This window comes from Sinocyclocheilus rhinocerous, unplaced genomic scaffold (genome assembly GCF_001515625.1).
Source record: "Sinocyclocheilus rhinocerous isolate Xijiao unplaced genomic scaffold, SAMN03320098_v1.1 scaffold3444, whole genome shotgun sequence".
Classification (NCBI taxonomy): Eukaryota; Metazoa; Chordata; class Actinopteri; order Cypriniformes; family Cyprinidae; genus Sinocyclocheilus; species Sinocyclocheilus rhinocerous.
The window spans coordinates 17403-37313 of record NW_015662918.1 but is presented as its reverse complement, the minus strand read 5'-3'; the positions used below and the strand labels follow the sequence as shown (position 1 = coordinate 37313).

General features: G+C 36.9%; 1 protein-coding gene across 3 annotated transcripts; it reads right to left on the bottom strand.

The window, feature by feature from the left end:
* Positions 1-644: 644 nt before the first annotated feature.
* On the bottom strand, positions 645-18894 carry pgap1 (post-GPI attachment to proteins inositol deacylase 1). 3 transcript variants are annotated; one of them, XM_016538419.1, is made up of 26 exons: positions 18677-18894; positions 17323-17476; positions 16898-17073; positions 15561-15732; positions 14848-15008; positions 14667-14719; positions 13485-13551; positions 13311-13416; positions 13134-13189; positions 12964-13047; positions 12327-12376; positions 12044-12095; positions 11882-11959; positions 11628-11703; positions 11304-11377; positions 10998-11049; positions 10847-10913; positions 10635-10740; positions 10516-10554; positions 10240-10424; positions 9865-10095; positions 8654-8789; positions 6273-6323; positions 5977-6191; positions 5699-5803; positions 645-1034 (listed from the first exon to the last, which is right to left on the bottom strand). In XM_016538419.1, the coding sequence occupies exons 1-26, from the start codon at positions 18806-18808 to the stop codon at positions 965-967; spliced, it is 2748 nt and encodes a 915-aa protein (XP_016393905.1). In that variant the 5' UTR covers positions 18809-18894; the 3' UTR covers positions 645-964. The 3 variants fall into 3 exon arrangements, with proteins under 3 accessions (XP_016393905.1, XP_016393903.1, XP_016393904.1); XM_016538417.1 differs by lacking the exon at positions 645-1034 and adding an exon at positions 2237-4953; XM_016538418.1 differs by lacking the exon at positions 645-1034 and adding an exon at positions 2237-4950.
* Positions 18895-19911: the final 1017 nt, after the last annotated feature.

Here is a 19911-nt window from a genome sequence, read left to right as displayed (position 1 = left end):
AAATAACACTGAAATAAAAATTAAAGAAAAAAAATAACAATAAAAAATACTTTGAAATCAAATTTTAAAAAAATGTAAAAGACTGTCCTGGGTACTCAAACTGTCAAGCTTAAATATATAAAGCAACAAAAATTTAAATAAAATAAAACATTAAAATAAAATAAATTTTTCTGAAGCCATACACTAATTTTGTGTGACAACCATACCTCAATTTAAAGGGGTCATATGATGCGATTTCAATTTTTCCTTTCTCTTTGGAGTGTTACAAGCTCTTGGTGCATAAAGAAGATCTGTAAAGTCATTTTTCAGACCGATGAGCTTTGTAAAAATCGACGCGTTTCAGAAAGGCGGGGCATAGAGGAGAAACAATAATGTACAGTATGTGGAAAACAATGTGTTTTTTGAACCTTAAACCGCATAAACACATTTCATTACACCAAATACACAAAATACTGTTCTTTTTAGCAACATCATATGACCCCTTTAAAGACAGTCAGTTTGGAATGACATGAGCACAAGTAATTAAGGACAGAACTGTCCTTTCTGGGTTAACAATCCTTTAAAACAAAAATTATAATAAAATAAAATGGCAACAGACACAGAAAATGTTCAATAAATCTGAGAACCAACTCTGAGTAAACAATTTTTATTGGAACTGCTGTAGTGCTCAAAAATTGCACATATTTTTGGGTAAAATAACATGTTAAGATATATAAACACTAAAAGCCACTGACTCCACAACACGTTATTTAACCTGAGAATGATCAATTTGTTATTTCACCATTTACAAAGCTTAGAGATAAACAAGCAATTACCTTGTTCTCCTGCACTGTAACAATTTAATTACAAAGCAGGTACACAACATCTCTGACACTTTCTAGCAAGTCTGTATATTAAACGACAACAAAAGATGCTCCAGAAATAAGCATGAACTGCCCTAATCACTGTATTAAGAAAACAATGATCACAACCAATCACAGTGACGCTGCTGCTTGGCCAAACAGGTGCAAGCCAATGATGATAAATCAGTCCGACTGCTAATAGAAGTGCTAATATGTTAGCATACATGTGCTGATAGACAGTGCTTCATCACATATCAGTATAAAAGAAGCATTGACATGAATCATTTACACTCTTACAGTTTCATAGTCACTGCACATGAGTGAATTACAAAAGCACCACAAACCAAGCAAAACAGCACTATAATCACACTTGTATCAACTTGAACTATATCTCTTAGTAAACATTTTCGAAGATTATACTTCAAAAGGTTTATTGTGAGCAATTTACAACTGCTGATTAATGTTTTAATTTTAAAATATTAACTCCGCTTTCAAATGAGACAAGTGATATCAACTCCTTAAAATATAGATATAACAGACGAGTCACTGTAATGAGTGAGTCACTGCAAATATATTAAAGCACAACAGCATTTAGGTTCATGAGGCAGTGAGCTGCATTCTATAAAAAAGTCAAAACAGTCACAGCTAAACTTGAAGCCCAATCTGAAACCCTACTCAAAAAATTGTTTGTCACACAGAATATGACTGTGGAATGTGCAGGCTTGTAAGCTTTTGTTCCCTCTGATCAGATTTTTTTCGCTAAAGGTCGATTATGGTTCGACTGCGGCTTTCAGGTTAATATCCCTCCATATTCTAAACCTGTTAATACATCAACATACTTAACAGATATATACATACATTTCAATTAAATGTTTTATTTGTTTTAATCAATTCAAATCACCTGTTATGGCATACAATACTGTTCATAAGATTAGGGTCAGTAACTTTTAATTTTTTGGAAAAGTTTCTTATCCTCAACAAGGCTGCATTTATTTGATCTAAAAACAGTAATATTATGAAATATTATTACAATTGACATTTTTCTATTTTAATACATTTTAAAATGTTTTTTTTTTCCCTGTGAGGCAAAGCTGAATTTTTTGCAGTCATTCTCCAGTCTTTAGTGTCACATGATCCTTCAGAAATCATTCTAATATGCTGGATTGATGCTCAAGAACCATTTCTTATTATCATGAATGTTGAAAACAGTTGTGCTGCTTAATATTCTTGTGGAAACCATGATTCTTTTTTTTCAGAATTTATTGATGACTATAAAGTTCAAAACAACAGCATTTATTTGAAACTGAATTTTGACACAATTCTGATCAATTTAATGCACCCTTGCTAAATATTGTAGTATTCATTTCTTTTAAAATTTAAAAGCTCATGTCTTACTGACCCCAAACTTTTTAAATGGTAGTGTATTTATAAAACCACATTCCTCTAGGGTCTTTACTATTAATATTTAGCTGCTACAGCAGAGCTATTAACCACATCACAACAACAGTCTCTATTAAACAAAATGAGCAAATTCTTCATTACATTTCCACAGAAGAAGCCTTACTAGCATCAATACAAACATTGCTGTCATTGCTGCACTGTTAAAGAGTTGCTGTTGGATCCGTTTGGCTTCATTGTTACATAATCAGGACAGATCTGGCCCTGAATTAGCAGTTCTTGCTTTGAGACATATAATCAGATCCTGGCCTCCAAATATTGTGGCACATCACAGTGAACACCAATGAAAACAATAAGTCACAATCATATTGATAGAAAAAAGGCAGCCTTTCACACTTTCACCACAAAAACAGCTCAAATTTAGAATGAGGCAGAGCACAACAAACATCAAAGCTCACTGCAAAATGATTCAAACACACACACACACATTCAGGTACATTCACAGTGCAGAAAACACAATTTTGTGCCATATGAGTGTTTTTGGTCAAGTACATCCTGTGAGAGGAGGACGTCTGATTTAAATACGGACTACTTGGATGGACTGACATCCGTCCTCAATGAAGAGAAGGTTAAATTGCGAATGGGTATCAGAGAAGCAGGGGCATATTACAAGAAAGGCACCGTTCTCTCATTTGATTCAGGATGACAAAGTATAATTTCAGCTCTCAGGTAAGCGATCCTGAATCAGCCGTCATGAGCAGATCAAATGATGACAGATCAGATGGATGCTGCTGTGTGAGCAATGTGTGAGGAACACAGACGGACCATCAACAGCATTCATCAAACATTACAGGGAAAAAAAACAACAATCTCATGGCTACTGTGACTGAACAATTTGTCTCAGGTTATAAGAGACGCTATAACCATAAATGTAACTGTGATGTCTTTTCAACACCACAAATTGTGCACACCGATATAAAATGAATTATCATATTGCTTGTCAGTCCAGTTTTGCGATCGCACCTCGCGAAACTCAGACTCGCCTTACAGCTTGGGCTAATGCAAAAGGGTGTTAATAAGAAGTGATCTGTCTAACACAGAGGTACTCCAGCACCTACAGGCATTACATGTGCATTCAAAGCTAAATGGCTTAAGGCAGAAATGACAGATCGAAGATAGAACGGGCAAAGAGATCCAGTCACGCTCATACATAGACATGTGAATTGCAGAAAAGCTGAACAAACACCTAAAGCTGCTTTTACATCCTTTAAAGTCAGCATGAAAATGCATTGCTAACCCATTTTACTTCCGTAATGTGACATGTTAGATGTGTATATGATACACAATTTTTTTTGCAAGATCTGCAAAGCTTGATCGGATATTATATTAGCGGTGGCTGGAATTAATTGCTAAAGCATTTTTCTGCAGCTTTTCAACTACAAAATTGTTAAATAATTCTGTAATGTGATTAAAAATTGTTGATACTGTGAATCAGAACTGAAGCAAAGGCTTCAGTCAATAAAACGGAGTCAACAGAAAAAAGAAAAGCCTCGTTTGAAAGTGACAACATTAGTTTAAGCAAACAGAACAGTTCCCAATGGTTTTACAATGCATTTACTATGAAACTATGGACTTTTCAGTCACTATCCACACCACAATGATCTGAATCAATACGTAAAATAAAATAATGAACATGTATCTGGATTGGAGCAAATGTAGATGGTGTTCTTACTGCTCCATTTCTCAATATTTAATCAGAAATAAAAAAATAAAAAAAATCTTTGGAATAACATGCACTGATGAGTCATGCACAAGATCAGGAAGTAAACAGGGTCAATTGATAGCACACCATTTTTAAAATTCTGGCATATACAGATAAATAATAAGTGTTATGGCCGATAACCATAACATGGCTGATACTAAAATTATATAAAATTTTTATGAATTCGCTCAAAATAACGGACTAAAAACTGAAATTCTACAAATGAATTTTAGGCATCCTGAAATTATAATGCGCAATATGAAGAAAGAGAAATACCAGATACCGATAAATTAATAAATAAATATTTAAAAAACCTCTAATATCCACTGACAACTGAAATGATACCGATATATTGTGTATCCCTATCAATTATGACTTCAGGTTTACAAATGAATACTAAATCAGACATATACACTCCCACAGCCCAACACACACACACACACACACACACACACAAGTACAGGCTAGTTTCTCACACACTGATTAAATACAGTCTTAGACTTAGTTTAGTTCAGGCCGAGGCTTAATGTGTCTGGGAAACTAGCCTTACGAACAAGAGGTATTGCTCATGAATACAGACATACCACCATTAACAAGTATAATACCCTGTACAGAAGCTACAAATGATGACAAACGACATGTCACATGACTCCGGATGGGCTGGTCCACTGATGTCACTAGTCCATGTGATCCCACTGAACACACAAAGGGTTCTAAGGCTGTTTTGGTCTAATCTGCTCTGAATTGATACAAAGCCCAGGTCTTGTTTTAATCTCAGTGCAGACTCACGTTTAAAGTTCGTAGGGAGGTCAAAAGTAGCAAGAACAGACCAAGAGGGTCAGAGCTGCAGACAGGAAATAAGTGACTCTGTAAATGTGCAGCGGACAAAAAGCCAGCATTCCCACACACAGCGGCAACAGCAGATGAAGCGTCAGATTCAGCATCAGTCTGCTGTAATACAAGTATAAATACAGACATACAGCACTGTTAGAACTTGTGACAATAGACTTCCAGGCATCACTACTGCTCAAGCGTTTGGGGTCAGTAAGATTTGTTTTGTTTTTTTTAATTAATACTTTTATTCAGCAAGGGTGCATTCAATTAATCAAAATATACAGTTAAGGAAATATAAATGTTATAAAATATTTCTATTTCCATTTTCTATCCATCAAAGAATCCTGAGTCACGGTTTCAACAAAAATATTAACGCAGCAAAAACGGTTTTCAAAATTGCTAAAAAATGTTTCTTGAGCATCAAATCAGCATATCAGAATGATTTCTGAAGAATCATGTGAGTCATGGCTGCTGAAAATTCAGCTTTACCATCACAGCAATAAATAACATTTTAAAATAGACAAGTTATTTTAGATTGTAATAATATTTCACAATACTGCTGTTTTTACTGCATTTTTGATTAAATAAATGCATAAAAGACTTCTCAAAAAACATTACAAAAAAAAATCTTACCCACCCTAAACTTTCAACAACAGTTTGTATGTATTTAAATATAATATTCACTATATATTTATGAACATTTCAAATTACAATTGAGCAACATCATAAATATCCACATCATGAAAAAAGCTCTTTGATATGGCCATATTAGGCATTCTAAGGAGTGCCACTGATGAATATGACTATTTGAACTGATGTCAAATAAATAACATGAATACATTTGTAAGAAATGCACACAAACCTGCGCAGGAGTGTATCTGTGTTACAGTTGATGAGCAGAACAGAGCTGATGAGCAGGGGTACAACGTGAGGCCAGCAGGGGTCAGGATCCAGATGAACCCAATATCTGAACAAGACACATACATGTGCAAATTAAAATTCTTAGAGGATGTAGATTACCTTCTCTTCACTCTCAGGCAGTTGATCTCTTGTAGAACTTGCTTGCAGTGCTTTAGTAACTTGCATGAGAAATGCAGAGGAAAATAAATCTAATGAATTTATACTCTAAATGACGATTACCTGAGATTGTGTCTCCAGTGGATAAGGGAAGGGACGGTAAGCATCATGGTAAGAGTAAGCAGTGTGGACAGACTAAAGTGGAGCTGCAGATCATCTCTGACGTCTTGTAGCACTGATTCTGTCAGTAGAGGGCTGCCATTACATTCTTTAACCTTACTGTGACCATCACTGGCACGGAAACCATTTTCTGATTTTTGTGAAACTTTCTGGGGCGCCTGGTTTAACAAAAACAAAACACTTTGAACTTACAGGTATTGTAAGCCAAGTAGAAACGATGTAAAATATGACATTCATACCAGGTTCAACATGTGGCTCAGTGACCTCTCGGTCATCTGTAATCTAAGCACCTGGACAAAGACAAATAATCACAAGAGATTAAAATCATTACGAAGAAAACTGTACATTCAAATTAGAAAAGAGAAATATTATAGTAAACACAGGTGCACCTAAAAAAATTTGAATATCATGGAAAAGGTCTTTATTTTTTGTAATTTAATTTAAAAAAAGCAAACTTTCTTATATTCTAGATTCATTGATCACAAACTGAAATATTTCAAGAAATGTTTTAATTCTGATGGTTACGACTTGGAGCTTGGGAAAATGAAAAATTCAGTATCTCAAAAAAATTAGAATATTCAATTTTGATCTTGATTAGTTTGATTAATTTTGAGTATAAATACTGGGTACCTCCTGGGCTAGTTTAGAACATGCAACCACAATTGTGACCCTGGACCACAAACGTTGTCCAAATGAAGTTCTTAGCAATGCATATTACTAATCAAAAATTAAGTTTTGATATATTTACAGTAGGAAATTTACAAAATATCTTCATTGAACATGATCTTTACTTAATATCCTAATGATTTTTGGCATAAAAGAAAAATCAATAATTTTGACCCATACAATGTATTTTTGTCTATTGCTACAGATATACTACAGCGACTTAAGACTGCTTTTGTGGTCCAGGGTCACAATTATGGGAAAGACTACTGACTTGACAGTTGTCCAGAAGACAATCATCGACACCCTCCACAAGGAGGGTAAGCCACAAAAGGTCATCGCTGAAAGGGCTGGCTGTTCACAGAGTGCTGTATCTAAATATATTCATAGAAAGTTGACTGGAAGGAAAAAGTGTGGTAGGAGAAGGTGCACAAGCAACAGGGATGACCACAGCCTTGAGAAGATTGTCAGGAAAAGCTGATTCAAGAACTTGGGAGAGCTTCACAAGGAGTAGACTGAAGGTCTGCAGTGCATCAAGAGTCACCACGCTCAAACGTCTTCAGGAAAAGGGCTACAGCGGTCACATTCCTTGAACTAAGCCACTCCTGAACCAGAAACAACGTAAGAAGCGTCTCACCTGGGCTAAGGAGAAAAAGAACTGGACTGTTGCTCAGTGGTCCACAGTCCTCTATTCAGATGAAAGTAAATTTAGCATTTCAATTGGAAATCAAGGTCCCAGAGTCTGGAGGAAGACTGGAGAGGCACAGAATACAAGCTGCTTGAAGTCCAGTGTGAAGTTTCTGAAGTCAGTGATGATTTGGTGTGCCGTGACGTCTGCTGGTGTTGGTCCACTATGCTTCATCAAGTCCAAAGTCAATGCAGCCATCTACCAGGAGATCTGGGAGCACTTCATGCTTCCATTTGCTGACAAGCTTTATGGAGATGCTGATTTCCTTTTCCAGCAGGACTTTAGCACCTGCCCACAGTGTCAAAACCACTTCCAAGGTCTGGAGTCTGGAGGAAGACTGGAGAGGCACAGAATCCAAGCTGCTTGAAGTCCAGTGTGAAGTTTCTTAAGTCAGTGATGATTTGGTGTGCCGTGACGTCTGCTGGTGTTGGTCCACTGTGCTTCATCAAGTCCAAAGTCAATGCAGCCATCTACCAGGAGATCTGGGAGCACTTCATGCTTCCATTTGCTGACAAGCTTTATGGAGATGCTGATTTCATTTTGCAGTAGGACTTAGCACCTGCCCACAGTGCCAAAACCACTTCTAACTGTTTGCTGACCATTATATTACTGTGCTTGATTGGCCAGCCAACTCGCCTGACCTGAACCCCACAGAGAATCTATGGGGTATTGTGAAGAGGAAGATAAGTAACATCTGACACACAATACAGATGAGCTGAAGGCCGCCATCAAAGCAACCTGGGCTTCAATAACGCCTCAGCAGTGCCACAGGCTGATCGCCTCCATGCCACACCGCATTGAAGCAGTAACTCGTGCAAAAGGAGCCCCAACCAAGTATTGAGTGCATAATTAAACCTACTTTGGAGATCTTGAACATTTCTGTTTTGTAAATCTTTTTTTGATAGATCTTTGAGAAAATATTCTAAATTTTTGAGATACTGAATTTTTTATTTTCCTAAGCTGCAAGTCGTAACCATTAGAATCAAAACAAAAAACTCTTTAAACATTTCAGTTTGTGTGCAATGAAGCTAGAATAGAAGAAAGTTTGCTTTTTTTGAATTAAATTACAAAAAATAAAGACCTTTTCCTTGATATTTAAATTTTTTTAGATGCACCTGTATTTTAAGCATCAGTAGAAATATTTTAAGTCAAGCATTCAGCACAAGGTCAAAAAAAACATCTCTCTAGGCTCACCGCTAATCAACACTAACACAACTTTATATGGAGTAGGTATGAAAGGGTTTGATGAAGGATGGACAGATTACTCACCCTGTAGAGGTGGAGAAGAGAGGAGACCATAAGAGCCAGTGCTCCACATGTGACACCTCCCAGCACGTTTAAAAAGATAATCAGGAGAATCTGAGAATGAAGACGAAGCGTGCCGCAATCCCGGGACACTGAAGGTCTGCAGACAAACACAGAGTCACACACACGTGACATGGAAACATTTATGAAAAGATCTGCAAAAACATAGTTATTAAATAGATTCTATGGCAAAAAGTTAACAGTGTCATCTATTAACTGCACTGGGGTGGTTGTTATAACACACACACACACACATATATACATATATATACACATATACATAACTTTGTTTTTTTTTTTGGTAATTCAACATCAGGACTTTAGATCAAAATGTACATACTTTTTATACAAGGAAGGCTCTATTTTATGTCCTGTAACCACAGTACAATACTGTATGCTGTACTGCATTATATGTTAAAATATTGACTTAATATTTATATTAAATTATTAATGAACATCTAAGATTTATAGATCATGTTTAAAAAAAGATAATCCACACAAAACATTTTTGCATGTGAACTGAATGTGTTTTCACACTTCCTTTTAAAGGTTTATGGTCAATAAGGATTTTCTAATCTGTCTGGCTTTTGAAAGTCTCTTTTTCTCAGCAGGCTGCATTTATCTGATCAAAAATACAGCAAAACCGATAGTAATAATATTATTACAATATTAATACAATTTAAAAACACTTTCAAATTTTTATATATTTTAAAGGTAAAGCTGAACTTTCAGCAGGCAATTCTTCAGTGTCACGTGATCCTTCAGAAATCGTTCTAATATGCTAATTTGGTGCTCAAGAAAAAAAAATTATTATTATTGTCAATGTTAAAAACAGTTGTCTTAAAAGTTTGGTGGAAATGGCAATACATTTTTTATGATCCTTTGATGAACAGAAATTTTGAAGAAAAGCATTTATTTGAAACACAAACCTTTCGTAACATTATAAATGTCTTTGCTATAATTTTTGATCAATTTAATGCATCCTTGCTTTCTTTAAAAAAAATGCATTATTGAACTCACAGAATGACAAGTGTTCATTTTGTCTGATGTTTGATTTAGATCAAAACATCTACATTTAGATAAAACATAACACAACAAAAATCATCTATTTATTTATTTATTTAGAGCACCTACTACAAAGCTACTACAATAGCACTTACTATTAACACTTTTACCTGTGAAGTGGAGCAAGAAAAAAAGACAGGAAGCAGACAAACACTCTGAGGACTGTGCTACCCCAGAATGCAATGGATGAACCTAGCACACAGAGCAGTGGGGACACTATACGGGGCCATTCCTGCACAGAGGCCTTTGGATCCTGGGATATGTCCTCCACAGAGTTTAGAGGAAGAGAATCCACCGCAGGGAGTCCCAGAGAGGACCAGACATCCTGAAACCAGCTCTGCCTATGGTAGAACAATAGAGGGAAAAAATAGAAAAATATATACTGTAAACATTTGATAACTGTATAATTCGCAGGCAAAAATTTATTTGTATTGTCAAAACTGAACACTGCCTGAAAGAAAAAAATCTCCTGTATCAGGAATCACCTGAGCAGCAGCAGCAGCAGGAGGATGGGCAGTTCCAGTTTGTGGAGCTGTAACGATTTACTCATGCCCTCTTGGATTCCAGCAGGATGCCCAGATCTTTTGATGGAGCTCAGCTGAGCCCTGATCATCAGAAGAAGCACTACAGCTGAATAGACAGGCAGAACTGGACCACAGAAACACAGAATCTAAAGAAAAACAAATCCTTTTGAATATGAGGAATACTCTGAGGTTGAAAGTTAACAGCATGCCAAATGAAATACCACATTGTAAGCACACCTGCCCAAGCACTTTGGGGAACGAAGTCCGAATAGACACCTATAGAGACAAAATACAAAATTTGTTGCCGATAACTGATAAGTTCGCCTTTGAGAAAACAACAAATGTGGATGAAATACCTTGTATTGGCAGTTGGGGGCAGTGTGGAGCTGCAGGAGGGCACTGGAGGCGTTGTCTGGGCGGCTGGTGTGAAGCATGCTGTAGATGTCAGATACCGAAGGAATACTTCGGTGGAAAAAAAAAGAAAGTCATAAATAACACAACCATCAGTACTCTGCTGCAAAAACAGAGCTGAGGAAAGTTAGCTGATTAATCACAAGACTCTTTCTACCTTGCCGTATCAAAGGAGTCTTCACGAAACCAAGGTACCCTCAGTCTGTACACACTGGGCAGTCTGTCTGTATAACACAACACGGATACAGTATCAGTCTTTTAATTCATCATGCTTCATTTCTGGCAGAAAAAGCTGAATAACTGGTTACCTTTAGTGGTTTTGCAGTGACTAGTGATTGTTATTCTGAAAGCTTGATAGACCTGAAGGAACAAACAAATTCACTTTTATTATGCTTTCGGGTACATGTCTTATTTTAATTAAAGATTAGGGTGTAACAGATTACTGAATAGAACATCAACCTAAGGAACTATTCTAAAGACCATTATGGGATTTGTACCATTATAAAAGCTTCTACTATGAATGGACATCTGAAAATAGAGGAATAAATTCTATGGAGAATCTGAGGTTCAAAGGGAAGGAGAGCAGAACAACAGGGAATGCTGTGAGCGATCACCTGATGAAAGTCTTGCAGCTGTAGTGTATGAAGCAGCCCAGAGGAGTTAATGCTGATGTCACTAACAGTCAGACCTACAAACCGTCACATACAAGTTAAAGCATCCACATAGAATAAACACAACAACTTATTATTATTTTATTAAAGAATGACAGTGTAAGATTATTACATTGTTTTATACAGGCCTATTTTATGTTAACAATGTGTAAAAATAGCTGTCGTTAAGGCAAAATGGCCAACTAAAAAGCACTGCTCTGTATGACAGCATCTGGTAAATGCCTTGAAAGTAAAATGCAAACACAAGCATGCAGTTCAGTGGCTCACCAAAGGACAGCACATGAGGCACCTGCACTGAGACAGTCAAGCTCTCCTCTCTCTGCAGCTCACACTCCACTACAAACTACAATCAGACAATCAAGCATTTAGAAAGCATCTAAAACATCGAGCTCATCGCAAATTATTTTGACAAACCATTGAATGCATGTTTTAAGAAGGGAAGCGTCTGCTAATGTGGTCTGTCTTGTAATGCAAGTTTTCATTACGAACATGATAATGTGGACTGTAAGTTAACTTCTAACCTCTGTTCCACTGGGGTTTGAGGCGTCAATGATGAGATGAGAGACAGACAAAAGTTCACTGATTTTCACTGTAACAGCCTATAAAGAAACACAGACCATTTTTACAACAATTTTTATTTTAAATGTAGCTATATAATGTGTTACTGAATAAACTAGAATGACCTTATAGGCTGGAAGAAGCTCTGTCTGAGATGAGAGATCTACTGCCTGAACACTGGGTAATTGGGAAAAATAGATAAGAAAGCAATTTACAAAGCAAATAATATAACACACACTATACAATTTAGATTATAAACTAGAGTCCAAATTAATGATGGTATGGATCAACATGTGTGCAATGCACCAGACTTATGAAAATGTGCTAACTTTACGAGTGCGGATTCTGTACGGGCCTGGTGGTAATTATTTCTTTTTGAGAGGAATTTATGTGGTTTATTTTACTCACCACATCGAGCCACTCATCTGTGTACAGCCATACAGCCAGCTGGTCATTTCCTGTTGAACATGTACAGACTAAATGGTTCCATAAAGAACCTTTACCATCTGAAGAACCTTTCTGTTTCACAAAAGGTTCTTTGTGGCGAAAGAAGGTTCTTCAGATTATAAAAAGGTAAGAAAGAGATGGTTCTTTAAAGAACCTTTGACTGAATGGTTCTTTGTGGAACCAAAAATGGTTGTTCTATGGCATCGCCGTGAAGAACCTTTTAACCACCTTTATTTTTAAGAGTGTAAGTCACGAGGAACAAAGAAAATTTGGCCATCAGCAGCCTACATAATGGAAAAGCTGCACTTTCCTGCAAAATATATACTTACTTTGCTTATTATTTAATAATAATAAATATTTTTTTACAAGTATGATTTTGCTTCCTAATATTTGACCAGAGTTTTAAAACATAAGAATTTTTACATTAAATCACATCTGAATGCACATTTTCTTCATAACTGGGACACCACGTAAAGAGATTTAAAATTAATGCTCTTAAACAGACCTAATTTCACCAAATGTTTAGTGACATTTAAATCGAAATGTTACATTTAAATGAAAAAAGTTTTCTGGGTGTGATGCTGTTGGTCTCTCTCACCATATTATCACTGCGGCAGTGGAAATGACTGTAGGCTTTCCTTCGACTGGAGAGGGCAAACAGGAAGTACATGACTTGAGCTTCCTGCCAAGAGTTGGTTTACATTAGTGCAACGTTCAGAGAGACGCTGCTGGCATAATTTTGCCTGAGATGATGAAACATATTGTCACCTTGGGGGCACTGTAGAACAGACGGAGTGTGTTGACCTCCTTCCACGCCTCAGGAGCTGGAAGGATGGATGAACAGATTCGGATATAAATAGCAGGAAAAGGAGAATCAGATATTATCTTCCAGCTGTGATGAAAACTTATAAGCCTATAAATATACAGGTGCACGCAAACACAGACCGGAGAAAGTGACAGGGGCATCCTGAGCTCCTCCAGGCTGCAGCACTGGATGTCTAAAGAAGTGATAGTTCAGCACTGACATTCGCTTCTCAGGACTCTCTGTGAACTAAAGAGAAACACGAGTCAATAAAACACCTTAAACACACACTCACACTGTATTAGGACATGACTCACCTGCCCCGTTTCAGGTTCAATAAGGTCAAAGAACGCCCGGACTGTGGCCAGAACCAGCTCCTTGCACCTTAAAGTATAGAGGATTTCACATTATAAAGGATGAAATTCATTAGCCATTAGGAAGTTAAGAGGCTTAAAGGGTTAGTTCACCCAAAAATGAAAATTAGTCCATAAATTACTCACCCTCAAGTCATCCTAGGTGTATATGACTTTCTTCTTTCAGACAAATCCAGTCGGAGTTATATTAAAAATTGTCTTTGATCTTTTAAGATGTTTCATGGCACTCAGCGGGTGTTGCATGCATCAGTCCAAAAAAAGTTTAATAAAAAGCGCCCATTCATTAAAAAAAAAGTGTCTCACATGGCTCCGGAGGGTGAACAAAGGCATTCTGTAGCGAATCGATGCGTTTTTGTAAGAAAAATATCCATATTCAAAACGTAATAATCACTTTAATGTAGCTTGCGCCAACAGTTGTACACGGAAGCAGCTCCCGGTGGATGAGGTATGAGGTCAGCGCTGCGCATGCGCCGGTGAGTCTCGTGAAAACCAACGTTTGTTAACAGGAGATAAGGAAGCAAAGTTTCCTTACGTTAGCAAAGGAAAACCAGTCTCCTCTTGGCTTATATCGAAATCCTCCGACATTCCTCTTTACAAATCCTTGTTTTGTACTTCTAATTAGTGACCGTTGTTTTGTTTTGTTCTCTCCCCTGCGCTTCCGCGTTCGTCAATTCTGAGCGGCGCATGTGCAAAGCCGACCTCATACCTCATCCGCCCGGAGCTGCTTCCGTGTACAACTGTTGGCGCAAGCTACATTAAAGTGATTATTAAGTTTTGAATATGGATATTTTTCTTACAAAATCGCATCGATTCGCTACAGGAGGCCTTTGTTCACCCCCCAGAGCCATGTGAGACACTTTTTTTATGGATGGGCGCTTTTTATTTAACTTCTTTTGGACTGATGCATGCAACATCCGCTGAGTGCCATGAAACAGCTTGAAAGATCAAAGACTGGATTCGTCTGAAAAAAGAAAGTCATATACACCTAGGATGACTTGAGGGTGAGTAATTTATGGGTTAATTTTCATTTTTGGGTGAACTAATCCTTTAAGAGCAAAATAATTAACCATCAGTTTAAATTCTCTCTCCATTTTCATGAAACAATGCTAGGATACAAAAACATACCAAACGATGGAAATGTGATCTGTGGAAACCCAGGTTCGGGGAACTGCAGTCGCCTAAAACCAATTCACAAAACACTGATGTACCATGGTAAGCATATTAAATACAAATCAGGTTCTGCTTGAAAAAAATATCTTTAGTTAAATATTAAACTAAAGATAACTTTAATGGCTAGTAGACCTACCACTACTGACATCTTATTGAGGTCATCAATGGGGCAGGACAGTGCTGTCAAACCAGAGCGCACCTGGAAGTCAAGGTAACCACCACCCACAGAGAGAACTGTTACATTTCGAAGGTCTTCAGCATTTGTGGCCCAGCGATGCCTGACTGTAGAGTAAAACTCTACCACACACACACACAATTCAGATGTTAGTGTACCAAAAAACAATCAAACTGAGAAAGTGTAATATACAAATACACAAGTTTATACCTTCTGAATAAACTATTGTTAAAAAAGTATGGGGGGCAGTATTTACTTTTCAGTTTTTGAAAGAAGTCTCTTATGCTCACCATAACTACATGTATTCATGTGAGCAAAAATACAGTTAAAAAAAAAGTTATATTGTAAAATTAATTATTAATTATTATTCATTTGCTGATTTCTTATTACCAGTGTGGGAAAAAATTGTGGCTGCTTAAAATTTTTGTGGAAACCATAACACATATTTTTTCAGAATTCTTTGATTAATTAAAAATTCAGCAAATATTTGAAACAGATTTTTTGTAACATTATAATTGTCTTTACTGTTACATTTAATCAATTTATTGCATCCTTGTGAAATAAAAAATAGCAATGTCTTTCAAAATAAAAAAGCAACTTTTGAACTGTAGTGTACCCTCAAAACTCTCAAACAAATCATCTGTACATACTTATGTCGGTCTGTTTTTTCCTACCCAGTATATAAGGATCCAGAGACAGGACAGGTGCCTGGTGGGGTGAGGCCTGGGTGATGATGAGGCTGACCAGGCGTGGGTTGAAACGTGCCAGGGTGAACAACGCTCTTGCCACCACTCCACCCATGGAATGACCCACCAGAACCACACCTGTGGGAGGGTCTGGACGGTCCTGCAGCCATGGGAATGTAGAAGAAAAAAAATCACTGGTTTGAATTTAGATGACCTACTAATAGCAATGAGGTTCAATTACTAAGTGACTGAAAGGCTGGAAAACACTACATGACTTTTAAAATCTAAACAGATTTTGAAACAATAGGCATCATACATTTGCTGACTTTGTGAATGGTTACAGAAAAAACTGGCATCATACATCAACATAGATGGCTGAAGATCAAACACAACCAGACTTTAACACTGTTTAAGCACAACACATGCAGAAACATGCGCCTTGTTGCTAGGAGACGCATGACAAATAAGAATATGCATTCTAAAATCGGCTCAAAGTATAAAACATGTTTTAGACTGAAGCTAAAAATCAGTCTGTACCCATCAGAAACTATGTGATTTTACATTTATATTTATGCATTTAGCTTTGCATAAGAGTCTACAACTCATATTTCTTTCAAAGTAAATATTTTATCCGTTCTTAGCCCATGACCCTGGTGTTGCTAAAGCAATAATCTTATGTTAAGCTACAGGATTTCGGCATTGTCTGTGTGTTGCAATGAGCTTTCACAATCTCTCTTTCTCCATCTGCAATGAAAAATCAGAAAGTTTCATTAATCGTGGAGTAAGTTAAAAAAAAAAACACCTAGAAGGGAAAGTTATTCATATCACATATGTATGCATGTATAAGATGTGCTGAAATATTGAAGAATGCTCTGTGATATCTGCCAACTCTGACTGTCCAAAATCTGCAGACTGGCTCTGACTATGTAACTAGCATTGATTCCTCCAGACTGAAAATCTGAAAATAGTTTTGTAGTAGGGCTGTGCAATTAATCGCATGCGATTGTCATGCGCATCTCGTCAGTAAAGCCGGTCCCATGATTGCACAGCCCTATTTTGTAGTATATTCAACCTTGAAGAAATATAAACCTACAGGCCTATATTTTGTGTGCCATCAACTCAAAACTAATACTTGTCTATAAATTCAATCATTACTGTTAGTGCTCCAAGTGAACCAAGTGTGTATACTATGAACAAAAGTCTAGATAACAAATTTTGTGATCTGTAATTCTAACAAAGGGACAGAAAAGGATGGAAAGGAAATGGGAAGAAAGTAAAAGGGCAAAACAGATGGAAAAGGAATAAAGATGCCCTTGACCTCTGACCTTGTAAAGGCGCAAGATGGCTTTGATGCTTTCATGTAGAAATTGAGTCTGTCTGCGCAAACTGCCCCCATACAGGGCCACCAACTCCTCGTTGAAGTCGATGGTGAACACGTTCATATGGATTCGCCTGTCCAGGTTCTCAGCCTTCCTCAATGCCACTGAACCCAGAGAACGAGCTGCAAGAGAGAGTATAACAACATCTCTGTGTGAGCTCTCACATGTCTTCCTCTGTTTGTAATAAACAATCAGAGTGTTTCATAAGTACTGGGGAAAAAGTCAGAAGGAGGATCAAGATTGATTGAGCAAACAAACCGGTTACCCACCTTAAAGAAAAAGTAAACAAAACCAAGCTATTTACATAGCACATGTGTACATGTGTAAGATGTGCTGACTGAAATAATGAGGAAAAACCAGTTCCATCTCACCTTGCTTGTAGCTGCCCGCATTCCCAGGCAAGAAGAGCACAGGAGCGCCAGTGAGCTTGAGTCCTCTGGTCTCCTGAGCATATGCGCCCTCTCCATACAGATACAGCCCGTATGATGGGTACTGGCGCGCAACACGCTTCGGAAGCTGCACACGCTAAAAACGTACAGGTGAAGAGAATGCAAGACCACAAGCAAATCAAGTTGTAGAACAGGACTCCTGAAACAAACGACACTTTAAAAGCATGTTCAGGTTGCAGTGCAGGTTTGAATGTATGGCAGGTAGAGCTTCATTTTTAGATGTACTCGCAATGCTCTTATAAGCAACTAGGGAATACACTAGGCTATACCTGCAAGTGGTTACACCATGGTATTACATATGATTTTCTTTTGGATTTTTAAATACCTCTTCAGTAACTAAATGACGACATATTTCCCCCAATATTTGTTATATTTCATATAGAAAAAAAAACATGATGCATACTTGTCAGGTAAATATGGTCTTTTACCATAAATCCATTACTATATAAATAATAAAAACATATTAAAAACACAAAAGTGACCCCCAAGTGGTGGATATTGATAACAGAGGGTTAAAAAGATTTTGCCCATTGAAATATTGTAAAATGACTGATGTTGCTGATAAGGAATGTTTGTTGTTGCCAAAACAACAGGTAGAATGACAGGTATGAGGAACTGATGCATGGCCTGCCAGTGAATTGTGTTGTGAGCTAGTGAGGTTGCTCTAATTGGAAGAAATGATGCATTTTGTGAATTGCAAAGCAAACGTGTGAAGAAAGCAACAGTGATACAGACTGTGTTTGCAGTGATACTCACTCGGTATTCTGGGTACTCGAAACTAGGCTATACCTGCAAGTGGTTACACCATGGTATTACATATGATTTTCTTTTGGATTTTTAAATACCTCTTCAGTAACTAAATGACGACATATTTCCCCCAATATTTGTTATATTTCATATAGAAAAAAAAACATGATGCATACTTGTCAGGTAAATATGGTCTTTTACCATAAATCCATTACTATATAAATAATAAAAACATATTAAAAACACAAAAGTGACCCCCAAGTGGTGGATATTGATAACAGAGGGTTAAAAAGATTTTGCCCATTGAAATATTGTAAAATGACTGATGTTGCTGATAAGGAATGTTTGTTGTTGCCAAAACAACAGGTAGAATGACAGGTATGAGGAACTGATGCATGGCCTGCCAGTGAATTGTGTTGTGAGCTAGTGAGGTTGCTCTAATTGGAAGAAATGATGCATTTTGTGAATTGCAAAGCAAACGTGTGAAGAAAGCAACAGTGATACAGACTGTGTTTGCAGTGATACTCACTCGGTATTCTGGGTACTCGAACATGTATGTCATGCTGCATCGGTTCTCCCCGAAACCAAACAATAATTCCCGCAAACCCACGAGCAAAAGCCCAAAAGCAAAGCCGCAAAACGCGTATAAAGCGAGTCTCATGTCTCTACAAGATTTGTTTGATTTTATTTACAAATTCATTGTAATCGTGTCTCCGCTTTCCTCGTTGTAAACCCACAGTCTATGTTGTAAACACATACTGCCTGTTTAAACCTATAGGAAGCCTCCTACGGACCTGTCACGCAGCCCCTGGCATGATATCACGACGCAGACAGGAGGGTAGCCAATGGAGAGGCAGAATAGGTTCTGGGTTTGGCCAATCACAATTGACAGTGGGCGGGATGGCAGGAGAACGGTGGGATCATCGTGGAATATTTCTCCTCAATGTAAAACGCAGAAAGGCGTCAATAAAGGGGTCATTCAAGGTCCGTCGTGTCATCTTGAATGCTTAGTTTAAAGCAAGGGGACGTAGTGCCTGCATCGCGTATAATTACACATCAAATATCAGGAATTAAGATTATGCAGTATACTTTCATATCCCCATTATGTCTTACTATAATGGATATAAATATGGTAATATTAAAAATCATATTGGTTTACTATCACAATTTATCTGGATATTTTTGTATGTTCCCTGTAACTAACATGAGCAATAAGCAGTAAAGGAATTGGTTAATTTAAAATAATAAATGGGGGGGGGGTTTAGTTGGTTTGCTATAAAATCTTTTCACTTTAAAGCATTGCGATTAGAAAATTACAGAACACAGTATAGTATTTTATAATATAGTATTTTTTTTAGTATTTAGTATTTTTATTTTATTTATTTATTTTATTTTTTGCTACAGAGTTATAATTAATAACGTTTGAAGGTGTCTGAGATTGACCAGAGCATATTTCAGAAAGTCTGGTGAGCACTTTTATAGAAACACAAGCATATGTTTATGTTATTAAGCATTAAAAGGTACTGCATTTTATGTTCAATGAAAAAAAAGCATGTACAAAACCAAGAAAAATAACAATGATAGGAAAATAATATTTGGTTCCAAATTTCTTTTCTGTACTATATATGACATCACAAAATAAGTAGATTCCATTAGAATTACTAACCATTTATAACATCCTAGAGAAAATTAAAAGTACAATATTTTTATGAATTATGATATTTTATTACATTATGTTTTTTTGCACTAAAACGTTTTACATAA